This window comes from Taudactylus pleione, unplaced genomic scaffold, assembly GCF_031769625.1.
Source record: "Taudactylus pleione unplaced genomic scaffold, aTauple2 ptg000256l, whole genome shotgun sequence".
NCBI lineage: Eukaryota > Metazoa > Chordata > Amphibia > Anura > Myobatrachidae > Taudactylus > Taudactylus pleione.
In genome coordinates, this window is record NW_028284658.1 from 9,056,321 (window position 1) to 9,077,549 (window position 21,229).

Consider the following 21,229-nt stretch of genomic DNA (forward strand, 5'->3'; position numbering starts at 1 on the left):
AGTCATTTGGATGCTTCAGACATGCACATTGCAGCCTGTACAGCCTCCCACAGAGTCCTCAGTACACTTCACGCAGTACTGTACATCGCGGTACTGGAGGCCCCATCCCCTCAGCGTCACATCATGACATAATCATCTTTGGTGAAACGACACATAGGTTTTACTTGCACAATCTCCCTGAAATGATTTTTCAGAAAGCACTAATTAGGAAGTACTATATATGGGGAGAGATAAAGCGGATGCAGATAAGGTACCAACCAATCAGCTATTAACTGTCTCTTTACAGGCTGTTTGAAAAAAAATGAGTTAGGAGCTGATTGGTTGGTACTTTATCTCTCTCCAAGGATTAGTACATCTACCCATATCTACCATATGTAATAAAATAAGTATGTTTCATCAAATTATACTAGGAAATTCACTAATTTTGCTGCCACCCACGAAGCAGTATTAATTGGTCAATTGCCATTTTTGTCATCTTTATACAATCAACACAATCGACTGTCCCTTACAGCAGCAGATTACCTTTAACGTGTTTGCTAATGTTGAAAATAAGGGGTGGTATATCTTTATTACCAGTGACAATATATAATGTATACACCTGTATTTTTACTTCCATCCACTGAGCATCAGGTGTTTTTTTATCTACAACTGACATCCTTTCCACGTGAAGTTCCGTTGTGCTCATCTTAACCCATCCTCTGCGATGTAACCACTGATGATGATGTCTGCACAGCACTCTGCACCAGCCACCGCCACTGTAATTACTATGTGACGTCACAAGCACCGCCTACTACCGTCGCTGTGATGTCACATCTCCCTCCCTCAGCACTGTCAGCAGTACCAGTGACGTCACAAGCAGGTAGAGATGGCGGAGCCGGGCCCAGGGCGATCTCTGGGCTCTTACTCCCCCGTAGACTACATGAGCATCACCAGCTTTCCCCGCCTGCCTGAAGAGGAAACCGGTGGAGAGCCGGGGCCGAGGACCGGGGAGGACGATACCTTCCTGGGGGAGCATGAATCTGGTAACCTTGCGCAGACATGCTAGATGGTGTATTATACATGTGTGCATATACAGGGCATATGCATGCTTCATCTGCAATAAACACACGACAGCAAGAATAACCATCGCTGTTTCTATCCCTTGAAGTGGTTAACACATCGCATGAATCAGTGTATTTTACTTATGCATCACTTCTACCAGTGTGTCTGTCTCTCCATCACATGTACCAGTGCCTATACCTTTCCATCACATGTACCAGTGTACCTGTTTATCCATCACATGTACCAGTGTACCTGTTTATCCATCACATGTACCAGTGTACCTGTTTATCCATCACATGTACCAGTGTACCTGTTTATCCATCACATGTACCAGTGTACCTGTTTATCCATCACATGTACCAGTGTACCTGTTTATCCATCACATGTACCAGTGTACCTGTTTATCCATCACATGTACCAGTGTACCTGTTTATCCATCACATGTACCAGTGTACCTGTCTATCCATCACATGTCCCAGTGCCTATACCTTTCCATCACATGTACCAGTGTACCTGTTTATCCATCACATCTACCAGTGTACCTGTTTATCCATCACATGTACCAGTGTACCTGTTTATCCATCACATGTACCAGTATGTCTGTCTATCCATCACATGTCCCAGTGCTTATACCTTTCCATCACATGTACCAGTGTACCTGTTTATCCATCACATGTACCAGTGTACCTGTTTATCCATCACATGTACCAGTGTACCTGTCTATCCATCACATGTCCCAGTGCCTATACCTTTCCATCACATGTACCAGTGTACCTGTTTATCCATCACATCTACCAGTGTACCTGTTTATCCATCACATGTACCAGTGTACCTGTTTATCCATCACATGTACCAGTATGTCTGTCTATCCATCACATGTCCCAGTGCTTATACCTTTCCATCACATGTACCAGTGTACCTGTTTATCCATCACATGTACCAGTGTCTCTGACTATCCATCACATGTACCAGTGTCTCTATCCATCACAAGTACCAGTGTCTCTGACTATCCATCACATGTATCAGTGTCTCTGACTATCCATCACATGTGCCAGTGTCTCTATCCATCACATGTACCAGTGTCTCTGACCAGGGCCGTAACTAGGGGGGGGCTGCGGGGTCATGTGCATCGGGCGCCTTCCTCCAGCGGCACCGGCCACATACTTCTCTGTGCCGGAGGTCTGCAGATAGAGACCTCCGGCAGCGGTGCGCGCCGGACAGTGGTCACTGAAAATCGGCGCAAGATCCCGCCCTCCCTCCTCCTCTCGGAAGTTAGGGTAAGAGCTCAGGGGGGGAGGAGGGGGCGGAGAGGGACGGCAGTGCTGCACAGGGCGCACTGCCGTCTAGCTACGACGCTGCTCTGACTATCCATCACATGTACCAGTGTCTCTATCCATTACATGTACCAGTGTATCTGACTATCCATCACATGTGACAGTGTCTCTATCCATCACATGCACCAGTGTCTCTGACTATCCATCACATGTACCAGTGTCTCTATCCATCACATGTACCAGTGTCTCTATCCATTACATGTACCAGTGTCTCTGACTATCCATCACATGTACCAGTGTCTCTGACTATCCATCACATGTACCAGTGTCTCTGACTATCCATCACATGTACCAGTGTCTCTATCCATCACATGTACCAGTGTCTCTATCCATCACAAGTACCAGTGTCTCTGACTATCCATCACATGTACCAGTGTCTTTGACTATCCATCACATGTACCAGTGTCTCTATCCATCACATGTACCAGTGTCTCTATCCATCACAAGTACCAGTGTCTCTGACTATCCATCACATGTACCAGTCAGTGTCTCTATCCATTACATGTACCAGTGTCTCTGACTATCCATCACATGTACCAGTGTCTCTATCCATCACTTATACCAGTGTCTCTGACTATCCATCACATGTAACAGTGTCTCTGACTATCCATCACATGTACCAGTGTCTTTGACTATCCATCACATGTACCAGTGTCTCTATCCATCACAAGTACCAGTGTCTCTGACTATCCATCACATGTACCAGTCAGTGTCTCTATCCATTACATGTACCAGTGTCTCTGACTATCCATCACATGTACCAGTGTCTCTATCCATCACTTATACCAGTGTCTCTGACTATCCATCACATGTAACAGTGTCTCTGACTATCCATCACATGTACCAGTGTCTTTGACTATCCATCACATGTACCAGTGTCTCTATCCATCACATGTCCCAGTGTCTCTGACTATCCATCACATGTACCAGTGTCTCTATCCATCACATGTCCCAGTATCTCTGACTATCCATCACATGTACCAGTGTCTTTGACTATCCATCACATGTACCAGTGTCTCTGACTATCCATCACATGTACCAGTGTCTCTGACTATCCATCACATGTACCAGTGTCTCTATCCATCACATGTACCAGTGTCTCTGACTATCCATTACATGTACCAGTGTCTCTGCATATCCATCACATGTGCCAGTGTACTTGCCTATCCATCATATGTACTAGTGAATTTAATTATCCATCTATCCATCAGTGTATCTGCCTATACATCACATGTACCAGTGCATCAGCCTATACATCACATGTACCAGTGAACCTGTTCATCCATCGCATGCACCAGTGATCCTGTTTAACCATCATATGTACCAGTTTATTTGTCTATCCATTATATGTGCCAGTGTGTCTGTGTATCCATCACATGTACCAGTGCCTATATCTTTACATCACATGTACCAGTGTACCTTTTTAGCCATCACATGCACCAGTGAACCTGTTTATCCATCACATTTACCAGTTTATCTGTCGATCCATCACATGTACTAGTGCCTCTGCTTATCCATCACATGTACCAGTAGCGCCTCTGGCTATCCATCACATGTACCAGTGTCTCTAACTATCCCAGTGTCTCTGACTATCCATCACATGTACCAGTGTCTCTATCCATCACATGTACCAGTGTCTCTGACTATCCATCACATGTACCAGTGTCTCTATCCATCACATGTACCAGTGTCTCTGACTATCCATCACATGTACCAGTGTCTCTGACTATCCATTACATGTACCAGTGTCTCTGACTATCCATCACATGTACCAGTGAACTTGTTTATCCATCAAATGTACAGTCTATCCATCATATGTACCCGTGTCTCTGCCTATCCCTCACATGGGATTCGGTATGAAATACCGCCGGCCGCATTCCCGGCAGTGCCTGGCCGACAAAAGCAGAGTTCCCGGCAGCGGAAGCCCGACAGCGCTGGAAATCCCGATCGTCGCTAAGGTAAGTGTAAACTAACCTAACCTAACCCCCTAACCCTAACCCTCCTTAGGGGTGCCTAACCCTAACCTCCCCCCCAAGTGCCTAACCCTAAACCCCCCTCTAAGTGCCTAACCCTAACCCCCCCTTCCCCGCTGCCTAAACCTAAGTCCCCCGGCGGGGTGCCTATCCCTAAGTCCCCCCCCCGGGTGCCCTAAACCTAACCCCCCCCCCTGCGCGGCTGTGCGCTCGGGACGCCCGGCATCCCTTCTATCGGGATGCCGGCGCGCCGGTCATTTATCCCATGCCGGGAAAAAGCAGTTGGGAAGTCGGCTGTCAGGATTCCGGCAGCCGGCATCCCGGTTGTATACCCTCACATGTACCAGTGCTTCTGTTTATCCATCACATGTATCAGTGCCTCTGACTATTCATCAATTGTACCATGATATATGTCTATCCATCACATGTACCAGTGTCTCTGACTATCCATTACATGTACCAGTGTCTCTGACTATCCATCACATGTACCAGTGAACTTGTTTATCCATCAAATGTACAGTCTATCCATCATATGTACCCGTGTCTCTGCCTATCCCTCACATGGGATTTGGTATGAAATACCGCCGGCCGCATTCCCGGCAGTGCCTGGCCGACAAAAGCAGAGTTCCCGGCAGCGGAAGCCCGACAGCGCTGGAAATCCCGATCGTCGCTAAGGTAAGTGTAAACTAACCTAACCTAACCCCCTAACCCTAACCCTCCTTAGGGGTGCCTAACCCTAACCTCCCCCCCAAGTGCCTAACCCTAAACCCCCCTCTAAGTGCCTAACCCTAACCCCCCCTTCCCCGCTGCCTAAACCTAAGTCCCCCGGCGGGGTGCCTATCCCTAAGTCCCCCCCCCGGGTGCCCTAAACCTAACCCCCCCCTGCGCGGCTGTGCGCTCGGGACGCCCGGCATCCCTTCTATCGGGATGCCGGCGCGCCGGTCATTTATCCCATGCCGGGAAAAAGCAGTTGGGAAGTCGGCTGTCAGGATTCCGGCAGCCGGCATCCCGATTGTATACCCTCACATGTACCAGTGCTTCTGTTTATCCATCACATGTATCAGTGCCTCTGACTATTCATCAATTGTACCATGATATATGTCTATCCATCGCATGCACCAATGTATCTGTCTATCCATCACATGTACCAGTTTATTTGTATATCCGTAACATGTTTCTGTGTATTTGTTCATCCATCACATGTACAGTGTCTCTGACTATCCATTACATGTGCAGTGTCTCTTTCTATCCATCACATATACCGGTGTACCTGCCTATACATCACATGTACTGGTGTACCTGTCTATCCATCACCTGGTGTACCTGTCTATCAATCACATGTACCGGTCATTGTTACCTGTCTATCACTCTCATGTCCCAGTGTATGCCTATCCAGTACACTAATATATGTATCTGTCTATCCAGCACATGTACCAGTGGATCTGGCCACTGGATTGATAGTAGAAGTGAGACAGGCAATTGGTCGACAGGGACAAAATGTTGACAGAATTAAAAGGTCGACAGGTAAATTGGTCAACATGGATTTGGGTCGACAGGGTCAAAGGTCAACATGGTCAAAATTTCAAAATTTAAATAGTCAACACAGAAAAAGGTTGACACATTCTTTTTTGTTATTTTAACCCTAATCCTAACCCAACCCCAAGAGCATAACCCTACTCAGTGACAAACGCAGGATTTCTAGAGGGGGGTTTTCAAATGCCTGATTTTAAAGCGAGCTTGGCCAGTTCATGAAGAGGGCATCATTAACACTTAGGGGTCTATTTACTAAGACTCTGCATTAATGCCACTCCTGCTTTGCCTGCTACCGCTGTGAAGCAGGAGCTGGCTAACGCATCTGTTACTAAAAATAGACCAGCCGAGGAGGGTGAACGTTAAGTCGCCCCCTCGGCGGTAACAGCTGAGACTCCCTTCCCTTACAGCCCTGTGTAACTCACCATCTCCGGCCGGCTGACCGGCAGCAGCAGCAGCAGCAGCAGTGACTTTTTTTTGTCAACAAACTCTATTTACAAACGGCCAACCTGACACAGCTCAAGTCCTGCTTCTCCTGTGAGGAGAAGCAGGTATCGGCAGCTACAGGAGGCGATATCAGCACTGGAGAAGTCAGCAGCCCGGTAAGTGACATCTCCTCTAATGGAGCATACACACGGTCAGATTTGTCAGATGAACGACTTGAACGATTTAACCAAAGATTTGAACGATTGAACGATTTCTGACTGCATTAAAATTAAAGGAATCATCCAAGTCTTACTGCAAACACATCAGATATCGTTATCTGACCATCGGAAACGTGCATCGTTCAAGTCGTTCATCTGACAGATATGTCAGATTTTCCTTCAGATATGAACGATTGAACTATTTTTTAAATCGGTATCGTTCAGATCTGAAGAAAAATCTGACCGTGTGTATGCACCATTAGTAATACCTGAGACACTTGGCGCTGCCATAGGTGTTTATGGCAGTGCTTAGTGCCCCAGGTGCAGTGTGATATTTCAGCCTGCACTTAGCGCTGGCAGGCTGCAGGCAGAGAAAATCCCTTTAGTACATACTGAGAAGCGGTATATACAGGGATTTTATCTGTCTTTAGCGTTTTTCCCCCTTTTCTTCCCTTAGTAACTAGACTCCTTAAACAGCTATAATATGTGTCTTACAAAGTGCAGGGTATGTCACAATTCAGACATATACAGTGCCAGCAAACATAGATAACCCATTAGATGTGACAGTAGGGCAATCCAGCCTGAGCTGAATGTTTTTATTTCAAATGTGGGCATCATTCCAGAGCATTGAAGCAAATCTGGAAGTTTGGGGTAGCGGCAGAAGATCCTAGCACTGCCCTGGACATATATGCACACATTTTCCTGATCTCCTAGTCGGTGCAAAGGTGTAATCATTACTGGTTGTGTTAATTATTTCACAGTAAAATTGGGATTTTTGAAAAAACGTGAGCCTCCTGCGAATTTCGGGAGAGTAGGCAAGTATGGGCCTGCAAATTTCTCGTTAAATCTCCCCATCCTGCCCTCTAACATCTATTAGAGCAAATTCAGTCAGCAAAAATATGTTGTTATTGGCACACCAATACTTAAGTAGTGATTTCATCAACTCAATCCATACCTGGCTATATATTTAATCATCATCCTCTCAGGCGTTTCAAAGGGGTCCATAAACATTATGAGACTGCTGTGTGTATTTTGCCCTCCCATTATGTTTTTTTACATTTGATGTGAATCTACATTTTATGTCAATATAGCTTAATATTCTATATCAGTAGTGATCATTCCATAAAAATAACTATTAAAATATTGTTTTTACATGTATTATTATGTCAGGACTCTTCCATATTGTTTTATCAAGGTAAAGTGAGACAACATCTAAAGCAGGGATGTGGAACCTCAGGCCCAGGGGCCGTATAAGGCCCCCAGAATCATTTGGTCTGGCCCTTAGAGCTTTTTTCTCATCTGGATATCAGGGTGCATATAATGGCACCTTGCGGCCAGAATCTATGCAGCAGTGCCGCCTGGAGTGTCCTTAGGACGCTTCAGACGTCACACCGCTGCCCTTACAGCTCTCCTGAGCATCCTCAGGATGCTCCAGGCATTGCTGTAATCACTGGCGATTGTGGCCCCGTCCCCATGCGACATCACATGGAGGGGTGTGGCCTGCACCGAGTCCACGAATAATGTTATATATATAAAAATGGCCTTCGACAGAAAAAAGGATCCCCACCCCTGATCTAAAGCCTCAAAAAATACAGTGCCCCTAGAGGCCACATAATTGCTAACAACAAAGTATTGCCTTCTGTAAAAATCTTCAAAACCTGAATGTAGTACTTCTCGGAGACTGGAAGTATTATTGCTTTGCCACATGTAAATAACATCATGAATTTTTTTATATAGCACCTAATAATAGCATATTATGCAGCGTTTAACATTCCCTCTATCATTTGTACCAAAGATAAGGCTGGTGCAATTGCCCATTAGTAATGGTGACAACTATAATACCAAGCGTATGGATGAGACTTCAGAGGTTTGTGCAACGCCGCATACAGGCGAATATATACATTTAGTTCCGTGCATGCACAGCTGACTTGTGTTCAACTATTATGTTCATTTGCTCATTGCTATAGATTACAAAACGTATTTCCTCTTTTCCAGTTTTCTTAAATGTTCCCCATTATATTTTTTTAAACACTGTGTAAGTCTATAGCTGTATGATTTACAGTTATTTATTTATTAATCAATGATGTTTATTTTTAGTTATTTTTTGAGGTTTATTTGCACCTTGAAATCTTATTAATACCCCTATCTCACATAGTGAGACCCGGGTTTTTGCTATGTGTGAATGCAAACGACCCGGGTCGAAGTCTGCTCTGTACCCAGGAAATTCACAGGTTAATAAACCGGGTCGTCAGTCTGTAAGATATATTAGTGAATGGCCAGAAGACCCAACACCTCTCCCATTCATTTTATTGACAAAAATTATTTGCACATTAAGTAAAATGCCTAGTAAGGTATGCAGATTATTTTTCTTTAGTCTTCTCCATAAAGTAGTGTGTGTGTGTGTGCTGGGTTTTTTTTTTTTTTTTACCCACAATATAGTTTTATGTATAGTTTTTTTTTAGAACCAGCATTTTAAGAGTACAATAGTTACTTCATATTCGCCTACAAAGAGTTAATTAAAATGACTACAAAAAGGTAACAGTCTATATCAGAAATATTCTGATATTCGCAGATGTGACGGTAAAAGATTTCTACACAGGAAGTACGGCAAAAACTAACATACTTTAAAGATTTATGAGATATTTCAACCTGTTAAATATAACTCATTCTAATAGTTTAGTGTCACAGTACATGATAAAACATGTAAAAACAAAGACGGTATGTTTTACGCCATTACATGCTGGCTATAAAGTAACAGGCATTAGGAGGGGTATATGATAAACAATGTAAGGATGACGTATCATATTTTTTTCACTTAGTCAGGGATTTGGTGAACATAAGAGAAGCTAAAGTGAGGATGTTTGGTGTTTGTTCCTACCTGAGGCTGGAGTACAGAGGAACCCGTCCTGACAGTGTAAAGCTGTCCTGTTCTTGGTACATTTGACCACCCCCTGTGTCCTATCTGTACATCTATCCACTCTCTGCGTCATTGTGATGTGATGTTTCAGGTTCAGCATACATTCTCTGCCAACATCTTCATATCTTAACAGCAAGCAGTGTGTGTTCATTTTATGGGTGCAAAAAGTATGTGTAACTGGAATGTTCAGATTGTACCCCCACCCTCCTAGCAAGTAACTTTGCACCTTGGTAAAACCTACTATACTGCACTGCAGGTGGGGCAGATTAAAAATGTGCAGAGAGATTTAGATGTGAGAGGGGCATGTCCTAACTCAAATCTAAATTACAGTGTAAATATAAAGCTGTCCAGCATTTGTGGGCTACATGCAATAGCAGCCAGTATTTAACCTGCATGCAAAAAGCAGAAAATGTATGTGCACCCATTACATTGCTACATGGCTTGTTCAGGTGCAAAGTAACTTGTTTTTTTTTTTGCTTTGTTCCCAACTCAGAATCAGCCCCTATATCTTTAATACAGATTTGCCCTGCCATGTACTGAATACTACAGAGATAGGCACTGCACATATTGCAGAGACGTGTTTCCCTCTGTATAGTACACAATCACACACTGCCCTGTATATAGCGCAGAAACACATAATGCTCTGTATATAATACAGACACGCACTGTCCTGTATATGATGCAAAGTGCAGAGACAAGAACTGTTTTGTATATAATACAGACACGCACTGCCTTTTATATAGTGCAGAGAGACAAACTGCCCTGTATATAGTGCAGAGACACACACTGACCTATATATAGTGCAGAGACACTCACTACCCTGTATATAGTGCAGAGGCACGCCCTGACCTGTATATAGGGCCTTATTCAACAGTGCATGCTAGTACAGTGCTGAACGCAGATTCCCAATGATCGGGAATCTGCGCAGGCACCTGACCCGTTCTGCGCATGTGCAGAACGGGTCTGCGATCCCGCACGCAGACTGGCAGCAGACTGTCATTGATTGATAGTCTGCTACCGTTTGAGGGCGAGGGGGCGGCGATGACCTCCGTTTCCCGAGACGGAGGCATGTCACCGCCATTGGGGGGGAGGGAAGAGACCAGGATCTTTGTTGGCTGACGGAGATTTCCCGTCCTCTTCCTCTCATCTGCGGCGGCCGGCTTGTGTGACCCCATGGGTCCCCTTAGCCGGCTAATGTTCCACAGATTATCCGATGCTGCCTTGGACAAAGCAGCTCAAATAAGTAATGCACAGGAGGCGTGATGCCTCCTGCTGCATTACCATATCTGCAAGGATCGCAATTGCAAAGCTGCCTGTGTGCAGCTAAGCAATTGCAATCCTATCTGGATCAGGCCCGTACTGCAGAGACACTTGCTGCCCTGTATATAGTGCAGAGAAACGCACTGCCATATATATATAGTGCAAGTGCAGAAACACGCACTGCCCTGTCTATAGAGCAAGTGCAAAGACATGCACTGTCCTGTATATAGTACAAATGCAGAGACACACAGTGCCCTGTATATAGTGCAGAGACACGCACTGCCATATATATAGTGCAAGTGCAGAGACACGCACTGCCATATATATAGTGCAAGTGCAGAGACACGCACTGCCCTGTATATAGAGCAAGTGCAAAGACATGCACTGCCCTGTATATAGTGCAAATGCAGAGACACACAGTGCCCTGTATATAGTGCAGAGACACGCAGTGCCCTGTATATAGTGCAGAGAGATGTACTGATCTGTATATAGAGCAGAGACGCACACTGCCCTGTATATAGTGCACTGCCAAATATATTGTACAGAGAGACGCAGTGCCATGTATAAAGTGCAGAGACACGCTCTACCCAATATAAAGTGCAGAGACACGGACACACAGTGCCATATATATTGTACAGAGACACGCAGTGCCCTGTATATAGTGCAGAGAGATGCACTGATGAGCAGAGACACGCACTGCCCTGTACAAAGTGCAGAGACATGTACTGCCATATATATTGTACAGAGACACGCAGTGCCCTGTATATAGTGCAGAGACACGCACTGCCATGTATAAAGTGCAGAGACACACACTGCCATGTATAAAGTGCAGAGACACGTAATGCCATGTATAAAGTGCACAGACACGCACTGCCATGTATTTAGTGCAGAGACACAGAATGCCATATATATATAGTGCAGAGACACGCAGTGCCATGTATAAAGTGCAGAGACACGCACTGCCATGTATAAAGTGCAGAGACACGCAATGCCATGTATATAGTGCAGAGACACGCACTGCCATGTATTTAGTGCAGAGACACGGAATGCCATATATATATATATATATATATATATATATATAGTGCAGAGACACACACTGCCATGTACAAAGTGCAGAGACACGCACTGCCATGTATATAGTGCAGAGACACGCACTGCCATGTATTTAGTGCAGAGACACGGAATGCCATGTATAAAGTACAGAGACACGCACTGCCATGTATATAGTGCAGAGACATGGAATGCCATGTATAAAGTGCAGAGACGCACTGCCATGTATATAGTGCAGAGGCACGCACTGCATGTATAAAGTGCAGAGACGCACTGCCATGTATATAGTGTAGAGACACGGAATGCCATATATAGTGCAGAGGCACGCACTGCATGTATAAAGTGCAGAGGCACGCACTGCCATGTATAAAGTGCAGAGGCACGCACTGCCATGTATAAAGTGCAGAGGCACGCACTGCCATGTATATAGTGCAGAGACACGGAATGCCATATATATAGTGCAGAGGCACCTACTGCATGCATAAAGTGCAGAGACACGCACTGCCATGTATAAAGTGCAGAGGCACACACTGCCATGTATATAGTGCAGAGACACGGAATGCCATATATATAGTACAGAGGCACACACTGCATGTGTAAAGTGCAGAGACATGCACTGCCATGTATAAAGTGCAGAGGCATGCACTGCCATGTATATAGTGCAGAGACACGGAATGCCATATATAGACTGCAGAGGCACGGAATGCCATATATATAGTGCAGAGACATGCACTGCCATGTATAAAGTGCAGAGGCACGCACTGCCATGTATATAGTGCAGAGGCACGCACTACCATGTATATAGTGCAGAGACATGGAATGCCATATATATAGTGCAGAGGCATGCACTGCATGTATAAAGTGCAGAGACACGCACTGCCATGTATATAGTGCAGAGACACGGAATCCATGTATAAAGTGCAGAGACACGCATTTTCCTGTGTATAATACAGAGTCACGCACTGCTGTGAGTACAATACAGAGACGCTCAATGCCCTGTGTAAAATACAGAGACTCTAATGCTCTGCAGAGAGTACAAGTAAAAACACAGCTCTGTATATTAAAGGTATATAAGGGTTAAATTTAGGGATTTACTGTAGAAATCTGATATCTCTTGAATACTTTGTTAATCTCAGGACTTCAATTTTTATGTTTTAAGCAAAGGAGTTTAGGGCTATTAGCATTTGGAAGCATAGAAGAGTACATAACCTTGTTGAATCCCTCGTCAGGTATAGAGACCATTTGTCAGGGGTACCAGCTGAAAAAGAGCAGAAGCAACTCACAGCTCCACAGTTGTAGCATCACTACCCTGCTCCGCTTGTTTGCTTCTCTTTTATACGGTAAACTGTCATTTTTATTAACCATCCTTTTTTTTCTGTGGCAGGTAATCTTTTAAACGTGATAGATATTGTATTGCCATATATATATAGTGCAAGTGCAGAAACGCGCACTGCCCTGTCTATAGAGCAGGTGCAAAGACATGCACTGCCCTGTATATAGTACAAATGCAGAGACACACAGTGCCCTGTATATAGTGCAGAGACACGCACTGCCACATATATAGTGCAAGTGCAAAGACACGCACTGCCCTGTATATAGAGCAAGTGCAAAGACATGCACTGCCCTGTATATAGTGCAAATGCAGAGACACACAGTGCCCTGTATATAGTGCAGAGACACGCACTGCCACATATATAGTGCAAGTGCAAAGACACGCACTGCCCTGTATATAGAGCAAGTGCAAAGACATGCACTGCCCTGTATATAGTGCAAATGCAGAGACACACAGTGCCCTGTATATAGTGCAGAGAGATGTACTGATCTGTATATAGAGCAGAGACGCACACTGCCCTGTATATAGTGCACTGCCAAATATATTGAACAGAGAGATGCAGTGCCATGTATAAAGTGCAGAGACACGCACTACCCGGTATAAAGTGCAGAGACACGGACACACAGTGCCATATATATTGTACAGAGACACGCAGTGCCCTGTATATAGTGCAGAGAGATGCACTGATGAGCAGAGACACGCACTGCCCTGTATAAAGTGCAGAGACATGCACTGCCATATATATTGTACAGAGACACGCAGTGCCCTGTATATAGTGCAGAGACATGCACTGCCATATATATTGTACAGAGACACGCAGTGCCTTGTATAAAGTGCAGAGACATGCACTGCCATATATATTGTACAGAGACACGCAGTGCCCTGTATATAGTGCAGAGACACGCACTGCCATGTATAAAGTGCAGAGACACACACTGCCATGTATAAAGTGCAGAGACACGTAATGCCATGTATGAAGTGCACAGACACGCACTGCCATGTATTTAGTGCAGAGACACGGAATGCCATATATATATAGTGCAGAGACATGCACTGCCATGTATAAAGTGCAGAGACATGCAATGCCATGTATAAAGCGCAGAGACACACACTGCCATGTATATAGTGCAGAGACATGGAATGCCATGTATATAGTTCAGAGACACGCACTGCCATGTATTTAGTGCAGAGACACGGAATGCCATGCATAAAGTGCAGAGACACGCACTGCCATGTATATAGTGCAGAGACATGGAATGCCATGTATAAAGTGCAGAGACGCACTGCCATGTATATAGTGCAGAGGCACGCACTGCATGTATAAAGTGCAGAGACACGCACTGCCATGTATATAGTGTAGAGACACGGAATGCCATATATATAGTGCAGAGGCACGCACTGCATGTATAAAGTGCAGAGACACGCACTGCCATGTATATAGTGCAGAGACACGGAATCCTTGTATAAACTGCAGAGACACGCATTTTCCTGTGTATAATACAGAGTCATGCACTGCTGTGAGTACAATGCAGAGACACTCAATGCCCTGTGTAAAATACAGAGACACTAATGCTCTGCAGAGAGTACAAGTAAAAACACAGCTCTGTATATTAAAGGTATATAAGGGTTAAATTTAGGGATTTACTGTAGAAATCTGATATCTCTTGAGTACTGTGTTAATCTCAGGACTTCAGTTTTTATGTTTTAAGCAAAGGAGTTTAGGGCTATTAGCATCTGGAAGCATAGAAGAGCACATAACCTTGTTGAATCCCTCGTCAGGTATAGAGACCATTTGTCAGGGGTACCAGCTGAAAAAGAGCAGAAGCAACTCACAGCTCCACAGTTGTAGCATCACTACCCTGCTCCGCTTGTTTGCTTCTCTTTTATACGGTAAACTGTCATTTTTATTATCCATCTATTTTTTCTGTGGCAGGTAATCTTTTAAACGTGATAGATATTGTATTGGGGAAATGGTAGAGATCAAGCACTTGAAAAATATATATAATATTCTGCTTTTCACAGACCCAGATGCCTTCTTGAAATCAGCCCGTCTGCAGCGACTGCCATCCTCATCTTCCGAAATGGGCAGCCAGGACGCGTCCCCCCTACGAGAGACAGTCAAGGACCCTTTTAGCTCTGAGTGCAGCTGCCATCATGATGGTCTTACTGTCATTATAACTGCCTGTATCACTTTTGCTATGGGGGTCACAATAGCACTCATAATGCAGATATATTTTGGGGATCCTCAGGTGAGAATATTAAATAACATTGGCATAAAGTAATCATGGGTAAAATATATATATGGGGTCTATTTACTAAGCCTTGGATGGAGATAAAATGAACGGAGATAAAGCACTAACCAACCAGCTCCTAACAGTCATTTTGCAAACACAGCCTGTGACATTACAGGAGCTGATCGGCTGGTACTTTATCACCGTTCTCTTTATTTCCATATAAGGCTTAGTAAACAGACCCCAGTGTTGCATCAGGCTTAAGAAAAACTTTAGTACCCTCAATGTGTATAGATTATGTCTATCATGACACTATATTTGCCTTTGTCTTACATACTATTTCTTGCTTTATTTGCCCTTCTAGATTTTCCACCAGGGTGCCGTAGTGAGTGATGCTTCCCATTGTACTGCTGTGGGCATTAAAGTGTTGGAGAAGAGAGGGAGCTCTGTTGATGCAGCCATTGCGACTGCTCTATGTCTGGGAATTGTTAATCCACACATGTCAGGCATTGGGGGGTAAGTATAGAGCACACTGTACACTTCATGTTATGGAATAGGGAAGCCGCCCTCAGTTGAGTACTCTTGATTATGTTCACCTTAAAGTTCGATAGACATAAGTAAGCCATGGGGGAGAGGATCAGATTAGGAAGATTGTGTTACTAGGACATTGTGTTACTATGACAATTGCCATTGCTGGAAGACACACACACAGTCACTTAATATATATTAAAATATTTTCCCCTTGTAATTCTGCCAATAAATATCTTTTTTATATGTAATTACCTTACATCAGGATTACTTACAATAATACAAAAGACACATTTATGAGAGATTTAGATATTTGGCTGAATAAACATCCTTGAATAACAGCTTATTAAAGTTCACATACCAAATTAGTAACTATTACCCTGCTGGTCAATTGAATAAATCCCAGAGACTGAAGTGCAGAGGTGTTTGTTACACATATTATACACACTGAGTAGGGGACAAATAAATAAATATATATATATAAAATATGTTCTGTGAGACCCATTATAAACAATAACAACTTTGCAAACACTAAATACTGGATTTCTAGAGAAGGGTTTCCAAACACTTGATTCCACCACAAAACAAAAAGAAGATAAAAACTTGCCATAATAAACCTGCATCAGGATATTTGGAATAAAATATGTGGCACCATACTATGCCTCTGTGTCCTTAAACTGGGCCTCTATACCATCAGAGTGCTCCCAAATTATATTACTGTACCCCCATAAGTGTTGCAGTGCTCTCATGCCATCAGTGTACCTCCAAAGACCACACTGTGCCCCAACATATCTTCAATCATTGTGTTACCCATATACCTAATAGCGCCCCCTACATGCCAATGCTGGTACTTTGCCCTTATGCCATCTCTGTGGTCTTGTGCTATTATTATGCACAACACATTCTACTACTGATATTGTGTGCTCTAGAATAACTGCTTCCCGTTATGTTGTCATTACAGGTTGAGTCCCCCATATCCAAATATTCTGAAATACGGAATATTTTTGGCATGACTGAGTTAATGAAACCTTTGATTTTTGATGGTTCAATGTACACAAACTTTGTCTAAGGCACAAATTATTAAAACTATTGTATAAAATTACCTTCAGGCTGTGTGTATAAGGTGTATATGAAACATAACTGAATTTTATGTATGTACACAAACTTTGCTTGAGCCACAAAATTATTAAAAATATTGTATAAAATTACCTGCAGGCTGTGTGTATAAGGTGTATATAACACATAAATGCATTCTGTATGCATATATGGGTCCTGTTACCAAGATATTTTATTATGGTATGCAAATATTCCAAAATATGGAATATTCCGATATCCAAAATACCCCTGGTCCCAAGCATTTTGGATATGGGAGACTCAAACTGTATATGATACACATGCCATCACTGTGCCTCTACAGCATGACGTACACTGACAATGGGTCCCTCTATGCTATCATACCTCCCACAGACAAAATATGAGGAACCTTTTTTGAATAATGAATCTCTAGGCCTATTGCTTTTTTACCTAGAGACTGTCCTGCCCAAAACAAGTATTATTTATACCTACCTGTCCTTCTCTCTTTACATCAGAGGAGGAGTGATGCTTGTTCATGACATCCGAAACAACCTCACAGATGTTATTGATTTTCGAGAGACGGCACCATCCGGAATCCATACCGAGCTTCTAGAGTATTGGAAAAATAAGGTAACCTATGGTATTATGGGCTTCATTCAGAGGCGCCGTACGGTCTACGACCGCACGGCCGCCTCAATGTTTGTCCAGTGCGCATGCGCACGAGGGAGCCGAGTCCTTCGTGCGCATGCGTGAGACCCGCTACGACCGACAGCGCCGGTCGTAGCGGGTCTCTTTCCAAAGGGGGCGAGCTGTCGATGTTGATTGACAGCTCGCCCCGTTTGGAAGGCGGGCCGGGGGGGTGGCAGCCCAAACGGAGGCGTTCCCATGGGAACGCCTGCCGTTTGGGGGAGGCCCCAGTGACATCACTAGTGATGTCAGTGGAGAGCTTCCGGCTCTGACAGAGCCAGAAGCTCTCCGGGGCTTACGACAAGTGAGACCCTACCCTAGGGTCTCGTCGTAAGCCCCGATGGTCGCGATGGTCTATGACCATCGCGACCATCACCCTAGCGGTCGTTAGAGCTGTGGGTGTAAACCCACAGCCTAACGACCGAAACAGAGGCGGCCGGTCAGGATGCAAGCGGCCGCCCAGTTTCTGAGCGACCGCTTGCATCCTCTGACCGCCTCTGAATGAGGGCCTATGTGCTTTCATGCTTAACCATTGTCACCTTCTATTCAGTGATCCCATTGATATCTTTCTCTATTGCTATCTATTCTCAGTAAACATAACCTATAAAACTCCCGCTATGTGGCATCTCTTTATTGTTTTTAACATATATTTTGTTTCACTATTTATATTCACCTCAGAGGGCTCTATTTATTAACATTATTTTTACTAAAATAAAGTGAAAAAGGGTGTTTTCACACCCTTTTCACATTATTTTAGTTTCACCTGTAGTTATTACAGGGCAATTGGAGTAGAATTAGTAAAATTCTACTCCAACCCCCAGTATCACTTATTTTTAGTAAAGCAGATCGCATTTCCCATAATTGTAATGGGAAATGTGATCTGTGTGCAAGTTACTAAAAATAAATTGTAAAAAAATACCGGGGGAAGCCCTGTGATAATAACGCCACCTGGAGGTGGCGTTATCCAGGGTCTCCCCCGGTTACCGGGCTCCCACTCTGCTCTAACGGGGAGAGCAGAGGCGGGAGCCGGTACCAGTAATCAGCTATGTGGTCTAATCAGACCGCAAGCTGATTGCTGTTAAAAAAAGAAAAAAAAAATTAAATATGAATCCAGGGACCGGTGATCAGGCCTCCGGTGATGGCTCCTCTCCGGTCAGCTGGTCTCCCACAGTGCACTGGGGCCCGGTCATCAGGTGATCGGGCCCCAGTGCAGTATGGGAGATCACCTGATCGGGAAGCCCGGAGAAGACCACCGGAGGCCAGGAGGATGCAGGTAAGTGTAATGAAGGGAGGGGGGGTCACGGGGGGGGAGGGGGGGTCGCGGGGGTCCGCGATCGCGGGGGGCGGGGCTTAGCGTCGGTGGGGAGGTAGTAGCGGCGGTGGGTCGGCGCATGCGCAGGCTTTTAGTCGCGGTATTTTTTCCGAAAATACCGCGACTACAGTGCGGATGGGATGGGATCCGCAGGGACAGAGCTTTATCGCAAATAGTAAATCCCTGTGATATTGCCTGAATTCGCAATGCGAATTCACTCGGTAATATCACACTACAATCCGCATTCAATATGCGGATTGTAGTAAATAGAGCCCAGAGTAATTTACCACCCATAACTTTCACCGCACATTATAAAACCTCTCTTTATACTAATGTCCTGCTAGAACCATACTTGCCAACTCTCCCTGATTGTCAGGGAGTCCCTGATACAGTAGCAATCTCTCTGACTCCTTGAAGAGTCCAGTAATCTCCCTGATTGCTCCATACCCCCCTTTTGAAGCTGTTATATATATATAAAAAAACAAGAGATATATACATTCAAATGGGATCATTAGTATAATTTCCCTGCATTGGCTATAAGGTACAATGGGGCAGATGTATGAAGATCTGGGAAGTGATAAAGTGGAGAGTGATAAACGACCAACCAATCAGCTCCCAAATGTCATTTTTCAAACACAGCTTGTAACATGACAGTTGGGAGCTGATTGGTTGGTCATTTATCACTCTGCACTTTATTACTTCGCAGAGCTTCATACATCTGCCCCAATGATCCCTATGGCTACATGCATTTTCTGAAAAGTATCAGTGTGATTTCATCAGCAAATAAATCTTACTAACTGCTTTGGGGCTCATTTACATTTGGATGTTATTCAGTTTTATGACACGCCTCTCATATGTAGCAGAACACGTCCACTTTACCGCCACGCTCATAGGTGTTGCTTTCACAATCTCTCTGAAAAGCTTTTTCAAAAGTAGGCAAGTATGGCTAGAACCAGATTGTCTTTCTTTTTTAAAATGATCTTATAGCAAATTTAGGAAATATTCTGCATTATGATTTAGCTGGTTTGAGTTTCTGGAATCTGATAGATTTAAGGGCCTAATTCAGACCCGCTCGTGAGCGCTCGCAAGCGGGTCGATGTTGGCCAAGTGCGCATGCGCACGACGGAGGCCAAGCTGCCGTTATAGGTCTCGCACCAAAGGGGGTTCTGTCGATGGTGAGTGACAGCACGCCCCCTTTGGTGGGCGTGCCGGGGGTGTGGCTGCCCAGATGGACGCGTTCCCATTGGAACGCCTACCGTCTGTGGCCGGCCCACTGACATCACAAGTGATGTCAGTGGGAGTGCTTTTGGCTTTGATAGAGCCAAAAGCACTCCAGCGCTTGCGGCAACGAGACCCTACCGCAAGGGTCTCGTCGCAAGACCATCGCGACCATCATTTTGGCCGCTCGCTATAGCTGTGGGTGGTCACCCACAGCTATGCGAGCGGCCAAGAGGCCGCTCTTAAATTCAGAGGAACGGCCCTGATTCAGAGCGAGCGCTCTGTCAGAGCGTCCGGCTCTGAATCAGGGCCTAAGGGCCTCATTCAGACCCACTCGCAAGCGGCTGTCCGCTCGCAAGTGGGTCGATGGTGCGCACTGCGCATGCGCACGACGGAGGGAGCTCCGTCGTGCGCATGCGCCAGACGCGACGAGCGAAGGACTTTCCTTCGCTCGTTGTGTCTGATCAAAGGGGGCGTGCTGTCGATGTTGATTGACAGCACGCCCCCTTTGGTGGGCGTGCCGGGGGCGTGCCTGTCAGAAGCCGGCCCCACTGACATCACTAGTGATGTCAGTGGGAGTGATTTTGGCTCTGATAGAGCCAAAATCACTCCAGGGCTTGTGGTCGAAAACCCCGACCACAGGCTTCTGGTCGCACTGGCGATGGTCGCGATGGTCATGACCATCGCGACTATCATCCTGCACGCTCGTATGTGCTGTGGGTGGTGACCCACAGCTATACGAGCGTCCAGGAGGACGCTCCATTTTTATGGAGGACGGCCCTCATTCAGAGCGAGCGCTCTGCTCAGAGCGTCCGGCTCTGAATGAGGGCCTAAGTCCCTTAGCAATAACCCATAGTCCAGTTTCTGTATTTTATCTCCTGTGCTCTGACCTTTTCTGACCTTGATCCTTGTGTTGTTCTCTTTCCCACCTTCCCCTCCCCTCTTACTTGTCGTCCTTCTTTTCCCATCCTTCTCTTTCCTTCCCTTCTTTGCTTATTGCTTTGGTCTGCCCTATATATACCTCTTTACCTTCCACATTGTCTTATTGTTTTAAAAAGTCGCACAGCTGATACATCCCACGGTATGTATGTACA

At 44.9% G+C, this 21,229-nt stretch overlaps 1 protein-coding gene across 1 annotated transcript in view; it reads left to right on the forward strand.

Moving 5' to 3' along the window:
• The first annotated feature begins 829 nt into the window (after positions 1-829).
• The window catches only part of GGT7 (gamma-glutamyltransferase 7), a 74,314-nt gene continuing 53,914 nt past the window's right edge, over positions 830-21,229 (forward strand). The window contains exons 1-4 of the mRNA XM_088480632.1: positions 830-1,022; positions 15,108-15,334; positions 15,681-15,832; positions 17,434-17,548. Of these exons, the coding sequence (XP_088336758.1) occupies positions 866-1,022; positions 15,108-15,334; positions 15,681-15,832; positions 17,434-17,548 (651 nt within the window). The 5' untranslated portion in view covers positions 830-865. The remainder of the gene's footprint in view (positions 1,023-15,107; positions 15,335-15,680; positions 15,833-17,433; positions 17,549-21,229) is intronic.